Raw genomic sequence first — 21,566 nt, 5'->3', positions numbered from 1 at the left:
GTGCAGATGAATGAGAGCAAAAACAATCAAACCTAGAGGAGATCAAAGTTCTTCTTGACAGTGATTTGCTTGCTGTTGAAATGAATACATCTACATATAAAATTCAGTGCACACACGTTGCTGTCACAGGGCAAGAAATTGCACAGTGATCATTACAACTTAGAGGGAACATTAATTGAGTATATTTAAAGTGGAAGTTGATTGGCTCTTGATTGATCAGGTCATTAAAGGTTATGGGGAGAAGGCAAAAGAATGGGGCTGAGAGAAATAATAAATCAGCCATGATAGAATGGCGGAGCAGACTTGATGGGCTGAGTGGCCCAATTCTGCCCCTATGTCTTACGATCTCATGTCTGGTCTTGTAGACATTTCCCTATTCTGTGCACTTAAGCATTCTTATCTTATGTGGTGTGAATGCAAGCTGATTCTCTGAGAGTGATGGCATCGTGAAGAGACTGAGGTGGATTGGTTGATTGTGGGATCATGCAGCTCTACTGCATGCTCTTCCTGGAGTTTATCACACTTTTTATTCTCTGCTGTTCCTTACAAAAGCTGGCATAAGCTATGGTAGGGTTGTGTGGTGAAGTTACATTTCTACCAAAGGACAATCTCTGAAATATTGACAATGGCTGGGGTCACCTGTCTTGTAAAGATACTGCCAGCAGAAGACAAAAGCAAACCACTAATGTAGAAAAATTTGCCAGGAGCAATCATTTTCGAGGACCATGATTGCCCCCGTCACATAATAACGATGATGATGACGGCAGTATAGCAATTGGTAGGACGCTATTACAACTTGGGGCATCAAGAGTTCGGATTTCAGTTCCAACAACATCTGTAAAGAGTTGGCACGTTCAAAGTTCAAAGTTCAAAATACATTTATTGTCAAAGAATGTAGACTATATACATCCTTGAGATTTGTCTCCTTACAGACAGCCTCGAAACAAAGAAAGCCAATAGCACCCATTAAAAAGGACCGCCAAACACCCAATGTGCGGAGAGAAAAAGCAATCCTGCAAATAATATTAGTGAGCAAGTAAGCTCAAGCCAACAAAAGTGAGTTCACAGCCATGAAGCCAATCATCACTGGATCCAGACCAGTAGCTGTTAGGTGCAGGCCACCGTCTCAGTTCAGCGCAGAGACGAGTAAACCTTGCTAAGCTGCGAACTGAACAGTGGGCCGTCCCTCGCCTCCGCACCCAACACCCTGACCTATTCAGTCTGGTGGGCACTTAAATCGGCCAAACATCGACTCATTTCTCGGCCTCGGACCCAGACCCTGCTGCCCCGATATACACCCAGACCCGGGCCCGGGCCGCGCTACCTCAGCACCACTTGCCTCGCCTCGGATCTGCCATTTCGAATTGGCTCCAAGACTGCTTCAGCAATTGGTAAATGATGGCTCGATCCTCACTCTCAGGTCAGTGGTTGCATAGTCACGGCTTGTGATATGCACCAGCTGCTCAGAAGAGTAACCTGCAGGCTAGCGGAGGGAAGGAGTGCCTTCTATCTTTACCCTAGTACATGGGCTTATGTCCATTCAGAAATATGATGGTAGAGGGGAAGAGGCTGTTCCTGAATTGCTAACTGTGTGTCTTCAGGTGATGGTAACAGTAGTATTTCATTGTAACCGTACCTTACCGTACTTCAGAAGACATACCTGTACTTCATACTATAAGTCTTATGAGGATAAGTTGGCAGGCTCGAGCTTTTCACTTTGGAGTGAAGGAGGATGAGAGGTGACTTGCTAGAGATGTACTATAGGCATTGATAGGGTGGAGAGCCAGAGACATTTTACCAATGACAGAAATGACCATTATGATGGAAGGCATAATTTGAAGGTGATTGTTGGAAAGTATAAGGGGGATGTCAGAGGTCGTTTTCTTTTTACACGGAGACTACAGCAATCTAGAACAAAAAAAACAACCCACTGGAGGAAATCAGTGACCATAAGACACAGGAGCAGAATTACATCATTCCGCTCAGCGAGTCTGCTCCACGGCAGAATTATTATCCCTCTTAACCCCATTTTCCTGCTTCTCCCTATAACCTTCGATGCTCTTACTAATCAAGAACCTATCAGCCTCCGCTTTAAATATACGCAGTGACTTGGCTTCCATAGATCACCACTCCCCAAAGAAATTCCCCCTCATCTCTCTTCTAAAGGGACATCCTTGTATTCTGAGGCTGTGCCCTCTGGTCCTAGACTCCTCCACCACAGGAGACACCCTCTCCACATCTACTCTGTCTAGGCCTTTCAATATTCAATAGGCTTCAATGAGATTGCCCTCTTGTTCTTACAAACTGGCATAATTTACATATTATTTAATTATTTATGGTTTTATATTGCTATATTTATACTCTATTCTTGGTTGGTGCAACTGAAACGAATCCCAATTTCCCTCGGGATCAATAAAGTATGACTATCTATCTAGCTACCTATCTAAACTCCAGCGAGTACAGTCCAGAGCCATCAAATGCTCTTCAGGTATTAACCCTTTCATACCCAGTAACATTCTCGTGAACCTTCTCTGGACCCTCTCTAATGCCAGAACATTCTTTCTTATCAAAGGGGCCCAAACCTGCTCACAATATTCCAATACATACAGGTCGAGCAGCATCTGTGGAAGGAGAAAAATACTTGATATTTAAGGTGCAGACCCACTGTCCTGATTGACATGGGCTGGTCTATTATTCCAGTGACAATTCCTTATGCTAGTTACACATCTTTGTATTTGAAATAGAAATTCATTAATTGGTTTATTATTGACAGATGTACTAAGATTCAGTGAGAAACTTTGTTTTGCATAACCTATTCATTCTTCTTTTAAAACAGTCCATTAAGATTGTTATATCCAGGGGGAGGTAGTGGGGATAAGCTCCCACTACCTATTAAATGCTCCCAATGGAGTGCATCTCAAATAGCCTCTGACAAACAAGTGCATCTCCTGGCCTTCACATGTGGCTTAGCTACTAAGCCCGCAGAACTGTTTCTACTGAAAGGAAAAGGGGCAAAGGTGGGCTACTGGCACCTTAAAACCAGTTGCTCGGGTAGACGGGGTTCATCAACTTGGTTGGCAGCTTATCTAGCAGAAGGAAACCTCTGATCTCAAACCTCCACTGCCTTGTGGCTATACACGCTGGTGGAGAAGGCTTTGGGACTAATTCCCAAGGATAAATCTGGGTCTGGAGTCCCTAAAACAGTCCTACATTGAGTTCAACACTGAATGGCAGCTCCTGCAATGTTCACAAACTAGAGAAAATCTGAAGATGCTGGAAATCAAAGGAATACATACAATATGCTGAGTTCCCCCAGTATTTTGTGTGTATTTCTGCAATGTTTTGGTGTCAAACTTTATCAGTCTCTACTGTTCCTCTGGATTCATCAGCTTCATGGAGAGGGGGAGCCTGAGTGGGCAACAGCTTGCTCGTCATTTCGTACAGCTCTGGCTTGCATATCATGCAGGCAGCTGGGATGCAACCTCCATGGTCAACGCGGAACAACAGAGGGACCATTGTGGTATACAAGGGAAAGCAATAATAAAATGCAGAATTCGGTTTTACAGTTACAGAGAAAGTGTAATGCGGGAAGGCACTGAGTGCAAGATCATGGCAAGATGGATGGTGAGATCGAGAGATAATAAACACAAGACTCTGCAGATGATGGAAATCCTGAGCAACACACATAAAATAAGGGTCTTGGCCTGAAACAGACAGTTTATTTCCCTCCATAGATGCTGACCGACATGCTGAATTCCTCTAGCATTCTGCACGTGTTGCTCTGCGAGATCAAGAGCCCATCGTATCGTACTCAGGGATCATCCCTACCTCACAGAGCACAGAACAGTACAACACAGGAACAGGCCCTTCAGCCCATAAAGCCTGCGCCGACCATGATGCCAATTTAGACTAATCAGCGGAATTAGGAATGAACGGTAAAAATTAGTCTTGCCAGTTATGTCCGCATCCTGTTAACAAATAACTAAAATTAAATCAGTGCAATCGGCCCACAAACTATTGGGAAGTTTAGCCGAATCAGGAGAATGGGAGATACCATCACTCCCCTCTGTCAACGGGGTAATATTTATTCTGGCTCCTGGTGCCAGGCTCAGAATCATAATCAGGTTTATTATCACTGACTTGTGTCGTGAGTACAGTACTGTGCAAACATCTTAGGCACCCTAGACGTTTTTTGTATAGTTTCAAATTGTAAGGCCTCCGCAGAGCACTGACCTCGACATCATCAAGTCTGTCTGGGATTACCTGGAGAGACAGAAGCAAGCGAGACAGCCAAGTCTGCAGAACAACTGTGGCAGGTTCTCCAAGGTGCTTGGAACAACCTATCAGCCGATTTTCTTTAAAAACTGCACAACAGTGTACCTCAAAGAATTGATGCAAATTTAAAGGCAAAGGGTGGTCACTCCAAATGTTGCTTTGATTTAGTTTTTTACTGTTTATTGCACTTTATAGTTTCTTTTATATATAGAATCTTTTGAATTCCTTATTTTTGAAAGCATCTGCCCATTACAGTCCTGCTGAAGGGTCTCCGCTTGAAACGTCGACTGTACTCTTTTTCCATAGGTGCTGCCTGGCCTGCTGAGTTCCTCCAGCATTTTGTGTGTGTTGCTCGGATTTCCAGCATCTGCAGATTTTCTCTTGTTTCCCTTTGCATAATTGTTTTTAACATGTGCCTAAGACTTTTGCACAGTACTGTATGTAAAAAACTGTAAATTACAATACAAAATATATCTTAAAAATAAATTAAACACTAGTACAAAAAAGAGAGCAAAAGTATTGAGGTACTGTTCATGGGTTGGTTCATTCAGAAATCTGATGGTGGAGGGGAAGAAGCTGTTCCTAAATCATTGAGTGTGTGTCTTCAGGCTCCTGCACCTCCTAGGAGAATAATTATACCTAACAAAAAAAAGCCCTGAAGATGTTTATTTTGGCCTTGCCTCTTTTTTAAAAAAAAGGTCTAATGCCCAGAGCTTCGGCGGTCTTTGTGAAGAGTGAGTTCGAAGGCAAGCCCTTGTCGAGACATCACGCAGAGATGAGTCGGCTCATCAGCCTTGCCACCTCCGCCCAGCAGTGACAGGCTGATTAATGAGCTTCTAATTCCACTGCTTGTCGAGGTAGCCTAGACACCAGGATCTCGAATAATGGACACATCACTCTTGCTTTTACAACACTCCTCAGGAGATACCCAATCCTTTTAGACAAGCAGGCATTCCTCAGACATGCATATGCAAGCAAACACACTTAGGCATACACACACCAAGAAACATGCACACCAAGCACTTTATTTATACGGTCCCAGGCAGCTTTGTAAGAATGCGTGTTTTAATAGCTTCTTCCTGATCATCTGTTCTGAACTCCGAAACCTTAAAGGTATCACACATCACCTCCATTCATCGCCCGACGCTTTGTAACTGCCCAGATTTGTGTTGTAAAGCCAAACTATTTGTGGCAGGTAACTTTAAACATAAAAATTAAACTACAGAAAGGTTTGAGTTAATCAAGAAATAAAAACTTTTTATTAGCAGGACAGGTGTTGGGGATTCAAGAGGTTTGAGAGGCAGGGCACATGAATCATTAAAAGAAAGGGTACAGTTATAAAGGTAATATAAGGAACAGTGGTTTGCAGTTTAAGGAGAGATTGAAGTCTTGTAGAAGGAACTCAGCCTGAAACGTCAACTGTTAACTCTTTTTCCATAGATGCTGCCTGCCCTGCTGAGATCCTCCAGCATTTTGTATGTGTTATGTTACTGTGTTTTTATTTATGCTGCAATGGATCTGGAGTCCAGATCATTTTGTTCTCCTTTGTACTCATGTACTGGAAAATGACAATAAACAACCTTGCATCCTGGATCTCAGAATGAGAAACAGGTTTAATATTACCGGCATAGGTCTTGAAACTTGCCTTTGCAGCAGCGGTGCAATGCAATAATGATAGATTTAAAAATAACAAATTACAGTAAGTATATGTACATTAAATAGTTAAACAAGTAGTGCAAAAATAGAAATTAAAAAGTAGTGAGGTAATATTCATGGGTTCAATGTCCATTCAGAAATCAGATGGCAGAGAGGAAGAAGATGTTCCTGAATCGTTGAGTGTGTGTCTTCTGGCTCCTGTGCCTCCTCCCTGATGGTAGCAATGAGAACAAGGCATGACTTGGGTGATGGGGTCCTTGATGGGCACTGCCTTTTTGAAGTATCACTGCCTGAAGGTGTGTTGGATACTACGGAGACGAGTGCCCTTGTGGAGCTGACTAAGTTTACAACTCTCTGCAGCTTATTTCGATCCTGTATAGTCGCCCTCCCATTCCAGATGGTATCCTTACTCATTACTGTTCAGTAAAGTAGAGAATGGACATTTTTCTTTACCCGCAGGTCACAAAGCTAATGATTGCAGAGCAGCTCAAACAATTCAGAAAGTGTCACCTACCCAGATGCTGATCTGTTACCATTTGTCTCAGTATATCGGATCAACAATTCATTATACAACAGCTACATGAGTTCACCAGTCTAAATCTCCTTAAGTGCTTCCAAACCAACTCTTTTATTGTACGTATAATCCTGCATTTGTCAAAAGCAAGTCACTGGGCTTGTCATAAAGTATTACTATTCAGATAACTCCCTGACAAACTATCTGTGCCCTGCACCCTTCACTGACACTCCCTGTCCCAAGTCACTCACCCCCACCCCCCCCCACCAGCAGTGGGGAGCTGATGAAAGCTCAAAAGTGTTGATTCGTGAAAGCAGGAAGAAGGCATTTGCATTTCTATGCTCAGGACATCCTTGAGCGCTTCGCAGCCAGTGAAGTATCCTTTGAAATGACATCCCTTGCTGTAGTGTAGGAAGCGAGACGGCAGTTCCTCAGCACAGCGAGATCCCGAAACAGATCCACGAAACACATTTTGTTCAGTCGTTGCTTGAGAGGTGAGATAAATGCTTGCCCGTGGTTCTGCAGAAGATAGCCGGAAATTCTGCGCTGTGAGACCTTTAATATTCCCCAGAATTGTGAGCAGTTTCAAACTCCTAAGAGTGCACATCTTGCACAACCTCTCATAGTCCCAGATACACAATCAGGAAAGCTCACAAATCCCTCTATTTGCTGAGGAGACTGAAGAGAGCTGGACTTTGCACATCCATACTCATGTCCTTCACAGTAGGGAGTATCCTGACATGCTGCATCACTGCATGGTATGAAAACTGGACTGTGGCACACAGGAAGGCTCTACAAAAGGTAGACAAAACTGCCCAACGCATCACTGGCACCTGCTTACCTGCCATCAAGGGCATATATACAGAAAGGTACCAGAAAAGAGCCAGTAACATCATGAAGCATCCCACCCACTTTGCTCATGGGCCGCGTGTCCCATTCCCATCAGGGAGGAGGCTACGTAGCATCCACATCACGACCACCAGACTCCAGCAGTAAGGCTGATCAACATCTCCACCCACTATCTCACCCCTCCACACCCCCAGCCACCACTACTTTATCATTGCCTATCAGAGTCACCTTATGTACAGACACTCCTGTGCCTAGTGTCAATTTATGGACATACAGTCAATCTATGTATATCAGCTACCTTATGTTGTGTTTATTTATTGTGATTTTTATTATTGTGTTGTTTATCTTGTTGTGATTTCTTTTGTTCTGCATCAGATTTAGAGTAAGAATTAGGTAGGGACTTGTGTACTGTAAATGACATTAAATGATCTTGAATTCTGTGCTGTGGGGCCTTTTACATCACTCTGAGAGAGGATAGAGGAGCTCAAATTTAAAGCCGTGTTTGGAAGATGCAGGATTCCCCAGTCCAGCATTGTCAGCTTAGTTTTGGGGTAGAGGAGGTTTACCAGAAGGCTGACTGAATTATAAGGATAGATCGAGGGAGTTAGGGCTTTTCTTTTTGCAGAGAAGGGTGAGAGATGATTTTATTGAGGTGTATAAGATGATAAGAGGTATAGATCGAGTGGCACTTTTTCCCAGGGCGGAAATGAGAGGACATAATTTTAAGGTGATTGGAGGAAAGTATAAGGAGGGTGTCAGAAGCAGGGATTTTACACAGAGTGGTGGGTGTGTGGAACATGCTGTCAGGCAGGGGTTCCCAACCTGGGCTCCATGGAATCTTCAATTCATAGTAAGGGTCCATGGCAGTAAAAAGGTTGGGGGCCCCTGCTGCCAGGGATGGAGAGAGAGGCAGATACATTAGGGACATTAAGAGGCTCTTAATCAGGCACATGGATGAAAGAAAATTGGAAGTCTATGTGGGAGGGAAGGGTTAGATTGACCTTGGAGCAGGTTAAAAGGTTGATACAACACTATGGGCCAAAGGGGATGCAATGTGCTGCACTGATCTATGTTCTGTGTTTATTAATCCCAGAGAAGGATTTTAACCTGCTCCTTTGAGACCAAGGTGAGAGGTCACCACTTAGCAACAGAGAGCAAAAGCTAAATTTACGCTGAGTTTGTGCAGGAGTCTGTCAAACCAGTCAGGTCCCCTTCATCGCGCAATCCACTTCGCAGTGAGTTAGTATGCTAATCCATGGGACGTGGGAGACATATATCAACAAGGAAGACATCTTGTGCCACTGGCTACATGCCCTTGAGGAAGAGTAAACAAGAGTAAATGGCTGTCTCCTCTATCTCTATCCCTTATAATTTACCATGTAACCTTTAATCCTCATAACAATCAAGAACCTAGAAAACTCTGCTTTAAATATATCCAATGACTTGGCCTCCACAACCATCTGTGGCAATGAATTCCACAGGTTCACCACCCTCTGGCTAAAGAAATTCCTCCTTCTCTCTGTCCTAAAGGGACGTGCATCGTTCTACTTCAAGATGGCCCAGCAAATAACGCAACCAATGGCAGCATCCTGCAGACAGTACACAAAACTACTTCTTTTATTTCTTCTTTCAAATACGATTCTACTACTAAGCTGTGTGCAATTGCAACCTGTGATATATATTTTGATGGTGTGCGTTTGGGCCGATGCGGACTGGGGCGCTGCAGTGAAGAATGGCCCAGCGGCCGGCAGTGGGTGAGTGGGGCGGCGTTGAACTGAACTAAGCTGAATACTACTGGTTTGACGTCTGATACTCTGTGTGTTGCTCACTCACTTTTTGCCACTTGCAGACATTTGTTCTTTTTTCGCTCATTGGGTTTTTGAGGTTTGTTTCTTTGTTTCGTGGCTGCCTGGGGGAGGGCAAACTGGGTTGCATACTGTATACATACTTTGATAACAAATATACTTTGAGTCTTGGTCCTAGATGCTAACATCCTCTCCACATCAACACTATCCAGGCCTTTCTGTATTATTTACTTGTAATTGTTATTTAGAGATAGCCCTTCAAGCCGCACTGTCCCATCAACTCTCTACTCAGCCCTAGCTTAATCACAGTACAATTTACAATGACCAATTAACCTAATGGGTATGACTTTGGACTGTGGGAGGAAACGGGAGCACCCAAAGAAAACCCACACATCTCACGAGGACATACAGACTCCTTATAGACAATGTCAGAATTGAACTCCGAACTCTGATGCCCCAAGCAGCAACAGCATCACATTAACCACTACTTTACTTTATTGTCACCAAACAATTGATAGTCATAGTCATACTTTATTGATCCCAGGGGAAATTGGTTTTCGTTACAGTTGCTCCATAAATAATAAATAGTAATAGAACCATAAGTAGTTAAATAGCAATATGTAAATTATGCCAGTAAATTATGAAATAAATCCAGGACCAGCCTATTGGCTCAGGGTGTCTGACCCTCCAAGGGAGGAGTTGTCAAGTTTGATGGCCACAGGCAGGAATGACTTCCTATGACGCTCTGTGCTGCATCTCGGTGGAATGAGTCTCTGGCTGAATGTACTCCTGTGCCCACCCAGTACGTTATGTAGTGGATGGGAGACATTGTCCAAGACGGCATGCAACTTGGACAGCATCCTCTTTTCAGACACCACCGTCAGAGAGTCCAGTTCCATCCCCACAACATCACTGGCCTTACGAATGAGTTTGTTGATTCTGTTGGTATCTGCTACCCTCAGCCTGCTGCCCCAGCACACAACAGCAAACATGATCGCACTGGCCACCACAGACTAGAGCGTACAATCATCACAGTGATATTTGATTCTGTGCTTCGTGCTCCCTGGAGTACAAATCGATAGTAAATAGTAAAAACTTAAATTATAAATCATAAATAGAAAATGGAAAAGGGAAAGTAAAGCATAAATAGAAAATAGAACAGGGAAAGTAAGGTAGTGCAAAAAACCGAGAGGCACGTCCGGATATTTGGAGGGTATGGCCCAGATCTGGGTACTACACTTTCGTGGTGCCCAACTGGTAAGTTTCAGTGAGATCTCCCCTTTCAACCTTCTGAACTCCATCAAGTACTGGCTCAGAGACATCAAACACTCTTCAAAGTTAAGCCTTTTATTTCTGCGATTGCTGTAAAGTGACTTGCTGAATTGATTCCCGCAGTGAATTAAAGATTATTTTTATTTTTCACATGTACAATGAAACATTGATGTATACAATGAACTGTGTTGTTAGTGCCAAGTTAAATCAGCAAGGATGGTGCTGGGCAGTTCGCAAGTTTCCCTGTACTTCTGACTCCAACATAGAATGCCCACAACTCACTAACCTTAACCGGTATGTCTTTGGAACGTGGGAGGAAACCAGAGCACCCGGAGGAAACCCATGCGGTCATGAGGAGAACATACAAACTCCTTACAGACAGCTGCAGGAATTGAACACTGATCAATGATTGTTGGTGCTGTCACAGCATTACACAAACCACTATGCTATGGCAACAACCAACACAGTCCAAGTTGTCCTGGGGTTAGCCCGAAAGTGTCACCATGCCTCTGGCGCCAGCATAGCACAACCACAACTCAATAACCCTAACTGTACGTCTGAGAAATGTGGGGGAAACCTCCCACACACACGCATACCCAAGCCACATATCCAAAATACTGAAGGAACTCAGTAGGTCAGGTAGCATCTATGGAAATAGATAAACACCATAAGTTTCAGGCCGAGACCCTTCTCGGGACATAGTCCTTTAACCCTAGGACGGACTGTCTTTCTCAGCCTTGAGCCTTCAATGGTCTTGGACTCAGGCCTGTAGACATGGGGCTTTGAATTTCCCAGTGGACTCTCAGAGATTCGCAATGTTAGCGTTCCGGGCAAAAGGACTCAACTTGCAGACTTCCGACTGGACCCTAAGCCAGGATCCTCAGCATCAATCCCAGGATCACCAAACACTAGGCCTCAAAATCCGGACTTACCGATGGCGAGACCCCAATCACTTGACTGTCTAGTCTCACTGATACTATTTGAAGTTACATGAGCTATTCTTACTCAGGTGTGCGAGAGGTTGCGGGCACAGCCCGGTCCATCGGGGCACGGCCTGATCCATCCCAACCGCTGACAGCATCTACAGGAGGCGCTGCATCTATCATTAAGGATGTCCACCATCTGAACCATGCTCTCTTCTCACTGCTGCCACTGGGCAGGAGGTACAGGAGCCTGAGGTTCCACACCACCAGGTTCAGGAACAGCTACTTTCCTACAACCGTCAGGTTGTTGAATGACCTGTACAACCCTAACCCTATCTCAGCAATGGAACACTCTTGCATCACCATGGGCCTGTTTCAGATTGTGTTTATGCACTGATATCTTCTTTTGCAGTTTCTTTCCTCACTACTTTGTGTAATCCATATTCTGTGAGGCTGTCTGTGATGTTGCTGTAAGCACTTTTTTCACTGTCCCCTTACCTCACCATACTAGTTCACATCACAATCAGCTCATCATCATAAACACAAGAGAATCTGCAGATGCTGGAAACCCAGAGCAGCACATAAAATGATGGAGGAACTCAGCAGGTCAGGCAGCATCTGTGGAAGGGAATAATAGTCGATTTGAAGATGACCCAGGTCTTCATGAAGGGTCTTGGCTCAAAACGTCAATTGTTCAATCCTCTCCATAGATGCTGTCTGACCTGCAGAAATCCTCCATTTTGTGTGTGTTGCTCAAAAAACGCAACCTAATTTACACCTTTAGTTGAATAACTAATGGAAGCCCCTTTATCCAAATACCCGTAGAGTGGCTGCCCACATCTGGCCACTCACGCAGGTAATGGGATGCTCCTGCAAAGCCTGAACCCAGGAAAATTACTAATGTTTAATACCAGTACCTTGTGTATCACAACTAAGTGCTGAAGTTGGCTTGCATGCGTAATTTTATTTAATTTTTATCTTGAGGTACAGCTTGGTAACAGGTCCTTCGGGCCCAAAGACGGCGGGACAAGGGACTGCTTTCACTGCTCGCCGCTGTCCTGGGATGTCAGCACAGTGAGCAGATCCTCGCAGCTGCCGGCGGAAAGAGGAAGGAGAAACCGCGTGCTGCCCAGTTACACCCACGTGACCAATTAACCTGCTAACCCGAACGTCTTTGGACTGTGGGAGGAAACCAGAGCACCCAGAGGAAACTCACATGGCCACGAGGAAAACGTACAAACTCCTTCCGGGCAGGAGTGGAAATGAACCCCGGTCGCTGGTACTGTGAAGTGTTACGCTAACTGTTACGCCACCGTGCCGCTACAGATCACAGTAAATTTAAGTACATACAATCGTGTAAGTGAATACAAAGCAACAGTTAAAAGAGGGTTCAAACACAAATAGTAATGCTAATGACTGTGAGATCCTCCCAGCATCAACAGCCGTGAACTAAAACACAGAAGTAAGTGGGTTTAGAGCATAAAGTCACTGTGGCTGACAAATCCCCATCTATCTTCGGACTGAAAAGATGACAGGACAAGAGACCCCTTTCTCTGCTCGTGGCACGCCCACCGCTGTCCTGGGACGTCGGCACAGTGAGCAGATCCCTGCAGCCGCTGGCGGAGAGAGGAGGGAGAAGCCCCGTCGGTGGCTTCTGGTAGTGAGAGGTGGAGCAAGGTCAACTTTATAACACAGCACTTTGTCAGCAGGCTTGGAGAAGGCAGAATGCACATTCCTCTCCTTGCTCTCCGCACGTTATCACTCCAAAGAAAGGGAACAAGGAGCCCTGACAAGCAGGTGATCCCCATTCCTCCCCATACGTCAAACACCTGCTCAGCATCGATACTGCTGACAGAACCCCCCCTGCCTCCTCTGCCAAATCTGGTGGTCACGGTGGGGAGCAGGTGAAAGTGAAAGAAAGTGGGGGGGGGGGGAGAGAGAGTGAGTGAGTGAGAGAAAGAGAGAGATGGCATGAGTGAGAGAAAAAGAGAGAGAGACGGTGAGAAAGAGGGAGAGTAAAAGCAGGATGAGAGACAGAGAGAGAGATGGATAAAAAGAGGTTGAGAGAGAGATTAAGAAAGAGTAAAAGAGAGAGAGAGAGAGAAAGAAAGGGAGAGACCTGACTGGTCAGGCCTCAACTTGTAGGCCCAAAAGCCAACAAAAAACTCCGAGTGGTGACGGGCAAGATCCCGCCAAGGAGTCGTCTAGCGGTGGGGGGGTGGGGGGGATGGACGAGCGTCAATCGCATCCTGCAGGCACTGCGGTCTTCAGTCACACATTTAAAACAAAGGCTTACTTGTCTCAAGTCGATGAAGGCCAACAGCAGTGTGTCACCTTGGAACCCAGGCACTGGTCCGGATCTGGCAAAGTCTGTGGGAAAGAAAGGAGGATAAAAACATCTCTAAACAACCATGGACAGGGAGATTGGCAGACGGATGACAGCACAGACAGTGAGGCCAAGCTAGAGGAGTACCATTCTTCTAAGGAATCATGTCTTCCTCCCCTACACCTCTTTGTTCACGCGTCAAAAATTCTGTCATCAAATCACCATTAATTCCAAGCCTTGACAGCTAGGAACTGTACTAATCGACCTAAAATTTATTCCCATGGGCTGTTTTAGCTTCATAGTTTTTCTTTTCCCTTCTTTCTCAACCGAACAAACAGTTTGCGAATGCTTTCCTGACACAATAAAATCTACAGCTGGTGAAATCCTTTCAGTTCTGTTAAACTGATGTGATTTTCCGTCCTGCATGGTCCATACCGTGGGATCTTTTCAATTACATGCCTGTCACCTGATTTTATTAATGTTAATAAGAAAACATTAAAAGGCTCGATCTCCCCTCAACCTGCCATCTCACCTCTGCATCTTTACAACTTATTTAAAGATTAAAGCCTAAACAGGAAACAAGTTGATGGATATAATAATTATGAGGCTTCGGATTGATCAGGAAATATTACCAAGTCTGACAGAATCACAATTAAGTTTAATATTACTGACATATGTCACGAAATTTGTTGTTTTGCTGTAGCAGTACAGTGCAAAACATAATCATAAAAACTATAAATTAAAATAAGAATTATATATAAAATAATTAAATAAATAGCGTGAAAAGAGAGGGAAAATACTGAGGTAGTGTTCACGTGTTCCTTGTCCATTCAGAAATTTGATGACGGAGGGGAAGAAGCTGTTCCTGAAATGTTAAGTGTGTGTCTTCAGGCTCCTGTACCTCCTCCCTGATGGTAGCAATGAGAAGAGGGCATGTCCTGGGTGATGGGCATCCTTAATGACGGATAATGCCTTTTCGAGGCATCGCCTTTTGAAGGTGTCCTCGATGCTGGGGAGACTAGTGCCAATGATGGAGCTGGCCGAGTTTGCAACTTCCGGCAGCTTTTTCTGATCTTGTTCAGTGGCCCCACCATATCAGACAGTGATGCAACCAGTTACAATGCTCTCCACACTACATCAGTAGAAACTTGCAAGTGTGAAGGCAAAATAATCCGTTTTGCGACTTACACTGAGAATGTGGCCAGGCGGAAAAGCGGGCTGAAGTCAGTACAAAGTAGAGAATAGAAAGAATGTGTGTCTGATAGAAAAAGGGATATGAGACAGAGAAAGAGAGCGAGACAGCATCAAAATCAGGTTGATTAATGCTGACGTACTGTATGTTGTGAAATTTGCTGTTTTGCGACAGCACTACAGTACAATATTTAAAATATAAGCATTGCAAAAAGCGAGCCAAATAGTCAGGTATTGTTAACTGATTCATTGACCATTTGGAAAACCAGTGGTGGAGAGGAAGAAGATATTCCTAAAACACTGAGTTTGTATCTTTATGCTCCTTTATGGTAGTAATGAGAAGAGGGCAAGTCCTGGTGATGAGGGTCCTTCGTGATGGATGTCACCTTCTTGAGGCATCGCCATTGAGGGTGGCGAGGTGAGTACTCATGATGGAGCTGGCTGAGTTTACAATCCTCTGCAGCTTTTACTGATCCTGTGCAATGGTGCCTCCACATCAGATGGTGATGCAACCAGTAAGAATTGTCTCCATGGTACACCTGCAGAAATTTGCTAGTCTTTGGTACATACCAAACCTCCTCAAACGCCTAATGACATATAGCTTCTGGTGTTCTTTTTTCATAATTGAATTAATATGTTGGGCCCAGGATAGATCTTCAGAGATGTTGGCACCCGGAAACTTGAAATTGCTCATCTTTCCTCTGCCGATCCCTCAACAAGTTCCTTATCGTCCCCCTCCTGATGAGGGACACAAGAGACTGCAGATGCTGAGAATCTGAAGCAAGACAGAGAACGTTGGTGGAACTCAACGTTCAAAATTAAGTTTATCAAAGTATGTATATGTCAACATATACTACCCTGAGATTCATTTCCTTGAGGGCATTCACAGTAGATACAAAGAAACAGTAGAATCAATGAAAAACTGCACACAAGGACAGACAAACAACCAACATGCAAACTGTGCAAATACAAAAAGAATAAACAAACAAACAAGCAAATAAATAATAGCAACCAATATTGAGAACAAGAGTTGTCGAGTCATTGAGAGTGAGTCCATAGGTTGTGGAATCAGTTTAGAGTTGGGGTAAGTGAAGTTATCCACGTTGGTTCAGGAACCTGATGGTTGAGAGGTAATAACTATTCCTGAACCTGGTGATGTGGGTCCTGGGGCTCCTGTACGTCCTTCCTCATGGCAGCAGTGAGAATTGAGCATAACCTGGATGGTAGGGTCCTTGATGATGGATGCTGCTTTCTTTTGGCATCGCTCCTTAGAGATGCACTCAATGGTGGGGAGGGCGTACTTGTAGATGTGCTCAGCGGGCCAGTCAGTATCAGTGGCGAAAATTCACTTCAGATGAAGATTGTTAGCCCAAATTGTCGACTGTTCATTCCCCTTCACAAACGTTCCTTTGATGTGTTGGCTGTTAGTGCAAACAACATACTTCAGTGCTTCTTCCAAAATATACATGAAATCTGAAATTTGATTATATGATCTGTGTGGATGAAGACCTCCTGTACCTAATAAAGTGGCCACCGTGTGTATGTTCATGGTCTTCTGCTGATGTAGTCCATCCACTTCAAGGTTTGATGTGTTGTGCAGTCAGAGGAGCTCTCTGCACACCACTGTTGCAACACATGGCTATTTCAGTTACTGTTGCCTTACCAAGGCAGTTTCACCCACCATTCCCTTGATGGTTTTTTTTTGATTTTTGCTCCATTCTCTAGAGACAGTTATGTGTGAAAATCCCAGATTAGCAGTTTCTGAGATACTCAAACCACCCTGTCCGGCAGCAACAATCGTTCTATGGTCAAAGTCACTAAGATCACATTTCTTCCCTATTCTGATGTTTGGTCAGAACAACAACTAAACCTCGTGACCATGTCTGCATGCTTTTATGCATTGAGTTTCTGACACATCAGATGGAGATGAGCAGATACTTGCATTAATAAGCAGGTGTAAAGGTGTACCTAATAAAGTGGCCACTGAGTGTACCTCAGTTATATCAAATTTACAAATTAATTTTGGTGCAAAGACTCAAAAAACATTGGACAGGTGAGAGACCTATGGTGAGTATTTAAGAAGCAAGGACATTTGCTGTATATCACAGAACGATGTCATTTGGCCTTTGATGTCCTTGTTGGTTAAAAAAAAAGCTCGTTAAACTAATCTTAACTCCCTGGTTTTGATTTGCAAGTTTTTTATTTATTTAGCAACACAGTACAGAGTAGTTCCTTCCTGCCCTTCCTGCCACGCCACCCCAGCAACCCGACTGAACCCCAATCTAATTACAGGACAATTTACAATGACTAATTAACTGGTATGTCTTTGGACTCTGAGAGGAAACCGAGCAACCAGAAAAAAACATACATTCCACTGGGAAGACATACTGGCTCCTTACAGCTGACGTCAGAATTGAACTCCAAACTCCAACGCCCAAGCTGTATTCAGAAGAATGAGGGGCCACCTCATTGAAACCTATCAGATGTTTAAAGGCCTTGGTGAAGTGGATGTGGACAAGATGTTTCCTATGGTAGGGTAGTCTAGGACCAGAGGGCACAGCTTTGGAATAGAGGGACATCCATTTAGAACAGAGATGAGGAGGAATTTCTTTAGTGAAGATCTGTGCAATTCATTGCCAGAGGCGGCTGTGGAAGCCAAGACATTGGGTATATTTAAGGCAGAGGATGATAAATTCTTAATTAGTCAGGGCATTAAGGCAAATGGGGCTGAAAAGGAAAATGGATCAGCCATCATACATCAAAGTTGCTGGTGAACGCAGCAGGCCAGGCAGCATCTATAGGAAGAGGCGCAGCAGGCTCGTTAGGCCAAATGGCCTAATTCTGCTCCCATATCTTATGGTCTTTTGGTAATAGTGTCAATCATAGTCATAGTCATACTTTATTGATCCCGGGGGAAATTGGTTTTCGTTAGAGTTGCACCATAAATAATTAAATAGTAATAAAATCATGAATAATTAAATAGCAATATGTAAATTATGCCAGGAAATAAGTCCAGGACCAGCCTATTGGCTCAGGGTGTCTGACCCTCCAAGGGAGGAGTTGGAAAGTTTGATGGCCACTACATAATGTACTCCTGTGTTACATCTCGGTGGAATGAGTCTCTGGCTGAATGTACTCCTGTGCCCAACCAGTACAGTATGTAGTGGATGGGAGACATTGTCCAAGATGGCATGCAACTTGGACAGCATCCTCTTTTCAGACACCACCGTCAGAGAGTCCAGTTCCATCCCCACAACATCACTGGCCTTACGAATGAGTTTGTTGATTCTGTTGGTGTCTGCTACCCTCAGCCTGCTGCCCCAACACACAACAGCAAACATGATTGCACTGGCCACCACAGACTCATAGAACATCCTCAGCATCGTCTGACAGATGTTAAAGGACTTCAGTCTCCTCTGGAAATAGAGATCCTTCTTTTAGACAGCCTCAGTGATCTTTGACCAGTCCAGTTTATTGTCAATTCGTATCCCCAGGTATTTGTAATCCTCCACCATGTCCACACTGACCCCCTGGATGGAAACAGGGGTCACCGGTGCCTTAGCTCTCCTCAGGTCTACCACCAGCTCCTTAGTCTAACTATTATGCTACTGTAGTGCCATGGTAGTCCAGATAACTTATAAATGCATTGACAATTTCTGCCTTCCTTCTAGAGAGTTCCTTAGTAGCAACTCATTTTTGAAGGCAAAAAAAAGTCCTCAACAAGAGGGCATAGATTTACGGTGAGACGCAGAGTTTTAAAAGGGGATCTGATTTGGCAGGTTTTGTTACACAGAGAAAAGTTGATCTATGAAACTCGCTACTAGAGGAGGTGGAGGAATCTGAAACAGTTACAATGTTTAAGAAGCATTTAAACAAACACTTAAACAAGCACAGCATGAAAGGTTGTAGCCGTTGAGTTATACAGCACAGAAACAGGCTATTCAGTCCAACTCAATAATGCCAACCAAGGTGCCTACCTTAGCTAGTCCCATTTCCCTATATTTGGTCCATATTTTTCTTTAAAGTTAAAGACAGATTAGCTTTATTCTTCACACATACATCGGAACATGCAGTAAAATATGTTGCTTGCATCAAATCAAATCAGCAAGGATTGTGCTGGGCATCCCACAAGGGTCACCATGCACCAGGAGCCAATATAGCGTGCCTACAACCTACTAAACCCTAACCCGTATGTCTTTGGAATGTGGGAGGAATAAAGAGCACCTAGAGAAAGTAGATGCTCTGTTTTCTTCCTGTAGTGATTAGCACAATGTTTTATAGTACCGGCGACCCAGGTTCGACACCCGCCACCGTCTGCAATGCGTTTATATGTTCTCCCCAAGATCACATGGGTTTCCTCCGGGTGCTCCGGTTTCCTGAAAAGGTCCAAAGGCATTACGGTTGGTAGATTAATTGGTCAATATAAATTGTCCCCTGATTAGGCTAGGCTTAAAAAGGTGATTGCTGGGAAACGCGGTTCGAACGGCCTGTCGCGCTGTAGCTCAATCAATCAATAAATAGATAGATAGATAGATAGGCAGGCAGGTAGGTAGGTAGGTAGATAGGGAAATCACATGGACATAGGGAGAACATACAAACTCCAGTGAGAATTGAACCCCAATCACTGAAATATTGCTATACTATGCACTATGCTAGCATACCACTCCACAATTTATTTTAAATCTTTCCTATCCATGCATCTGCCTAAATGTAGCATCGATTATTAAGAACCCCCAGCATCCAGGGCATGCCCTTTTCTCACTGTTACCATCAGGAAGGAGATACAGAAGCCTGAAGGCACACACTCAGCGACTCAGGTACAGCTTCTTCCCCTCTGCCATCCTATTCCTAAATGGACATTGAACCCATGAACACTACCTCACTTTTTTAATATATATTATTTCTGTTATTGCACGATTTTAATTTATTCAATATATGTATACTATAACTGATTTATTTATTTATTTATTTTTCCTCTCTATTATGTACTGCATTGAAATAGTTTCACAACACATGCAGGTGGTAATAAACCTGATTCTGATAAACTTTAACCATTGCAATTGTACTAATTTCTACAGCTGTCTCTAGCAGCTTGTTCCATATATTCACCACTGGCGCTACCAAAGACATGTGACAGCTTACTTGTGGTTCAAAAGCAAAGGAATGTGATTAAAAACATCACTAATAACACTTCTTAAAAAATAAACTGTGGTCAGCTCTCAGCAGAAATAATGAAGAGGCGAGTGAGGCCAAAGTGAACTCGAGAGATGTGCTGGAGTGCTGCCAAAATCGATGCACTTGGAGATGGAGCCATGCTGGTGGGAGTGGACGATTTGGAGGGGAGAAGACGAGACAGAGGAGTTCCGATGCCCATCCAACTAACCTGGGCATAAAGGTGGATTCCTCTAGGCGTCGAGACAATTTGGTGAGGTTGAGAACGGCTTTATCAGCAGTGAAATCCAGGTGCGAGGCGAATCGCTGGGTGGTGTGTTATAGGCCTGGAGCAATTACCCATGACGAGGCCCGGGTCCCAAAGTGAAGTACAATACGCTGTTTGGACCTTTTAAACGCTGGCCCATACAGACTGGAACGCAGGGGGTCAAGAGTCAGGTGAGGTTGGATTGCTGTAAGCGCTGAGCCGACTTGGAGAGGTTGGCAGTGGAATCTAGGCCCAAAGCGATTCACCGTAGCGGGGCCTAATTTCTAGTGCGAGGTTTGGACAATTTAAACACCAGCCCAAATAGTCTGGGGGCTCCTCTCTCCACAACTCTAAGGCTGTGATAGTGCCCTACACCTGCTGTGCTTCACGTCTGCGAACTTTGCGATGATTTATCTCGCTACTATAATGAACTGAATACTGAGGCTTTGGGTCTACTCCAGGCTGCTCCAAGGATTTGGATCCAAGGACTCAATTTGGTTCAGAATGCTGTTACTGTTGCTCACTTCTATTGTTCACATGATTTGTTTTGTTTTTTTTTCTTTCTCTGTGAGCACTGAGGGTTGGTCTTATTTTTTTAAATTGGGTTCTTTCATGTCCCTTGCTTGGCGACTGCCTGTAAGTAAACAACTCTCAAGGTTGTGTAATTTATACGTTTGTTAATAAATGCACTTTGGATCTCTGGAAAGGTGCCCTTCAGTTCCCCTTTAAATCTTTCCCCTTTCACCTTAAATAATACCCTTTAGTTACACCCTCCCTACCCTGGGAAAAAGATTGTGGACATTCACCCTATCTATTCCATGAGCTCCTCCTTCAGCCTGTCACATTCCATGGAAAAAAGTGACAGATTACTCAGTTTCTCAATATAACTCAAGTCCTCCAGTCCCAATAACTTAAGTCCTCCAGTCACAGTAACATCCTCATGAATTTTTCTGCACTCTTTCCAGCTTAGTAATCTCCTTCCAATAGCTGAGCGATTGGAAATGAAGAGAATACACTCATTGCCCACTTTATTAGGTACAGTTGTACAACTGTTCATTAATGCAAATATCTAAGCAGCCAATCATGTGACAACAACTCAATGTGTAGAAGCATGGAAACAAGGTCAAGAGGTTCATTTGTTGTTCAGACCAAACTTCAGAATGGGTAAGGATTGTGATCTAAGTGACTTTGACCATGCAATAGTTGTTGGTGCCAGACAGGGTGGTTTGAGTATCTCAGAAACTGCTGATATCCTGGGATTTTCACGCAAACTGTCTCTGGAGTTTACAGAGAATGGTGCGATAAACAAAAAAAAATCCAGTGAGTGGCAGTTCTG

The 21,566-nt window shown here is 44.0% G+C and overlaps 1 protein-coding gene across 2 annotated transcripts in view; it reads right to left on the bottom strand.

Moving 5' to 3' along the window:
• The window catches only part of exoc6b (exocyst complex component 6B), an 899,778-nt gene that overhangs the window by 173,320 nt on the left and 704,892 nt on the right, over nt 1–21,566 (bottom strand). For both annotated transcript variants that reach the window (XM_063047162.1, XM_063047163.1), the window contains exon 20: nt 13,591–13,664. In XM_063047162.1, coding sequence (XP_062903232.1) covers nt 13,591–13,664 — 74 coding nt within the window. The remainder of the gene's footprint in view (nt 1–13,590; nt 13,665–21,566) is intronic.

The sequence above is a fragment of the Mobula hypostoma genome, chromosome 4, assembly GCF_963921235.1.
Source record: "Mobula hypostoma chromosome 4, sMobHyp1.1, whole genome shotgun sequence".
Taxonomy (NCBI): Eukaryota; Metazoa; Chordata; class Chondrichthyes; order Myliobatiformes; family Myliobatidae; genus Mobula; species Mobula hypostoma.
Note: the sequence above shows the minus strand (reverse complement) of the source record. Positions and strands in the feature narration are given on the sequence as shown.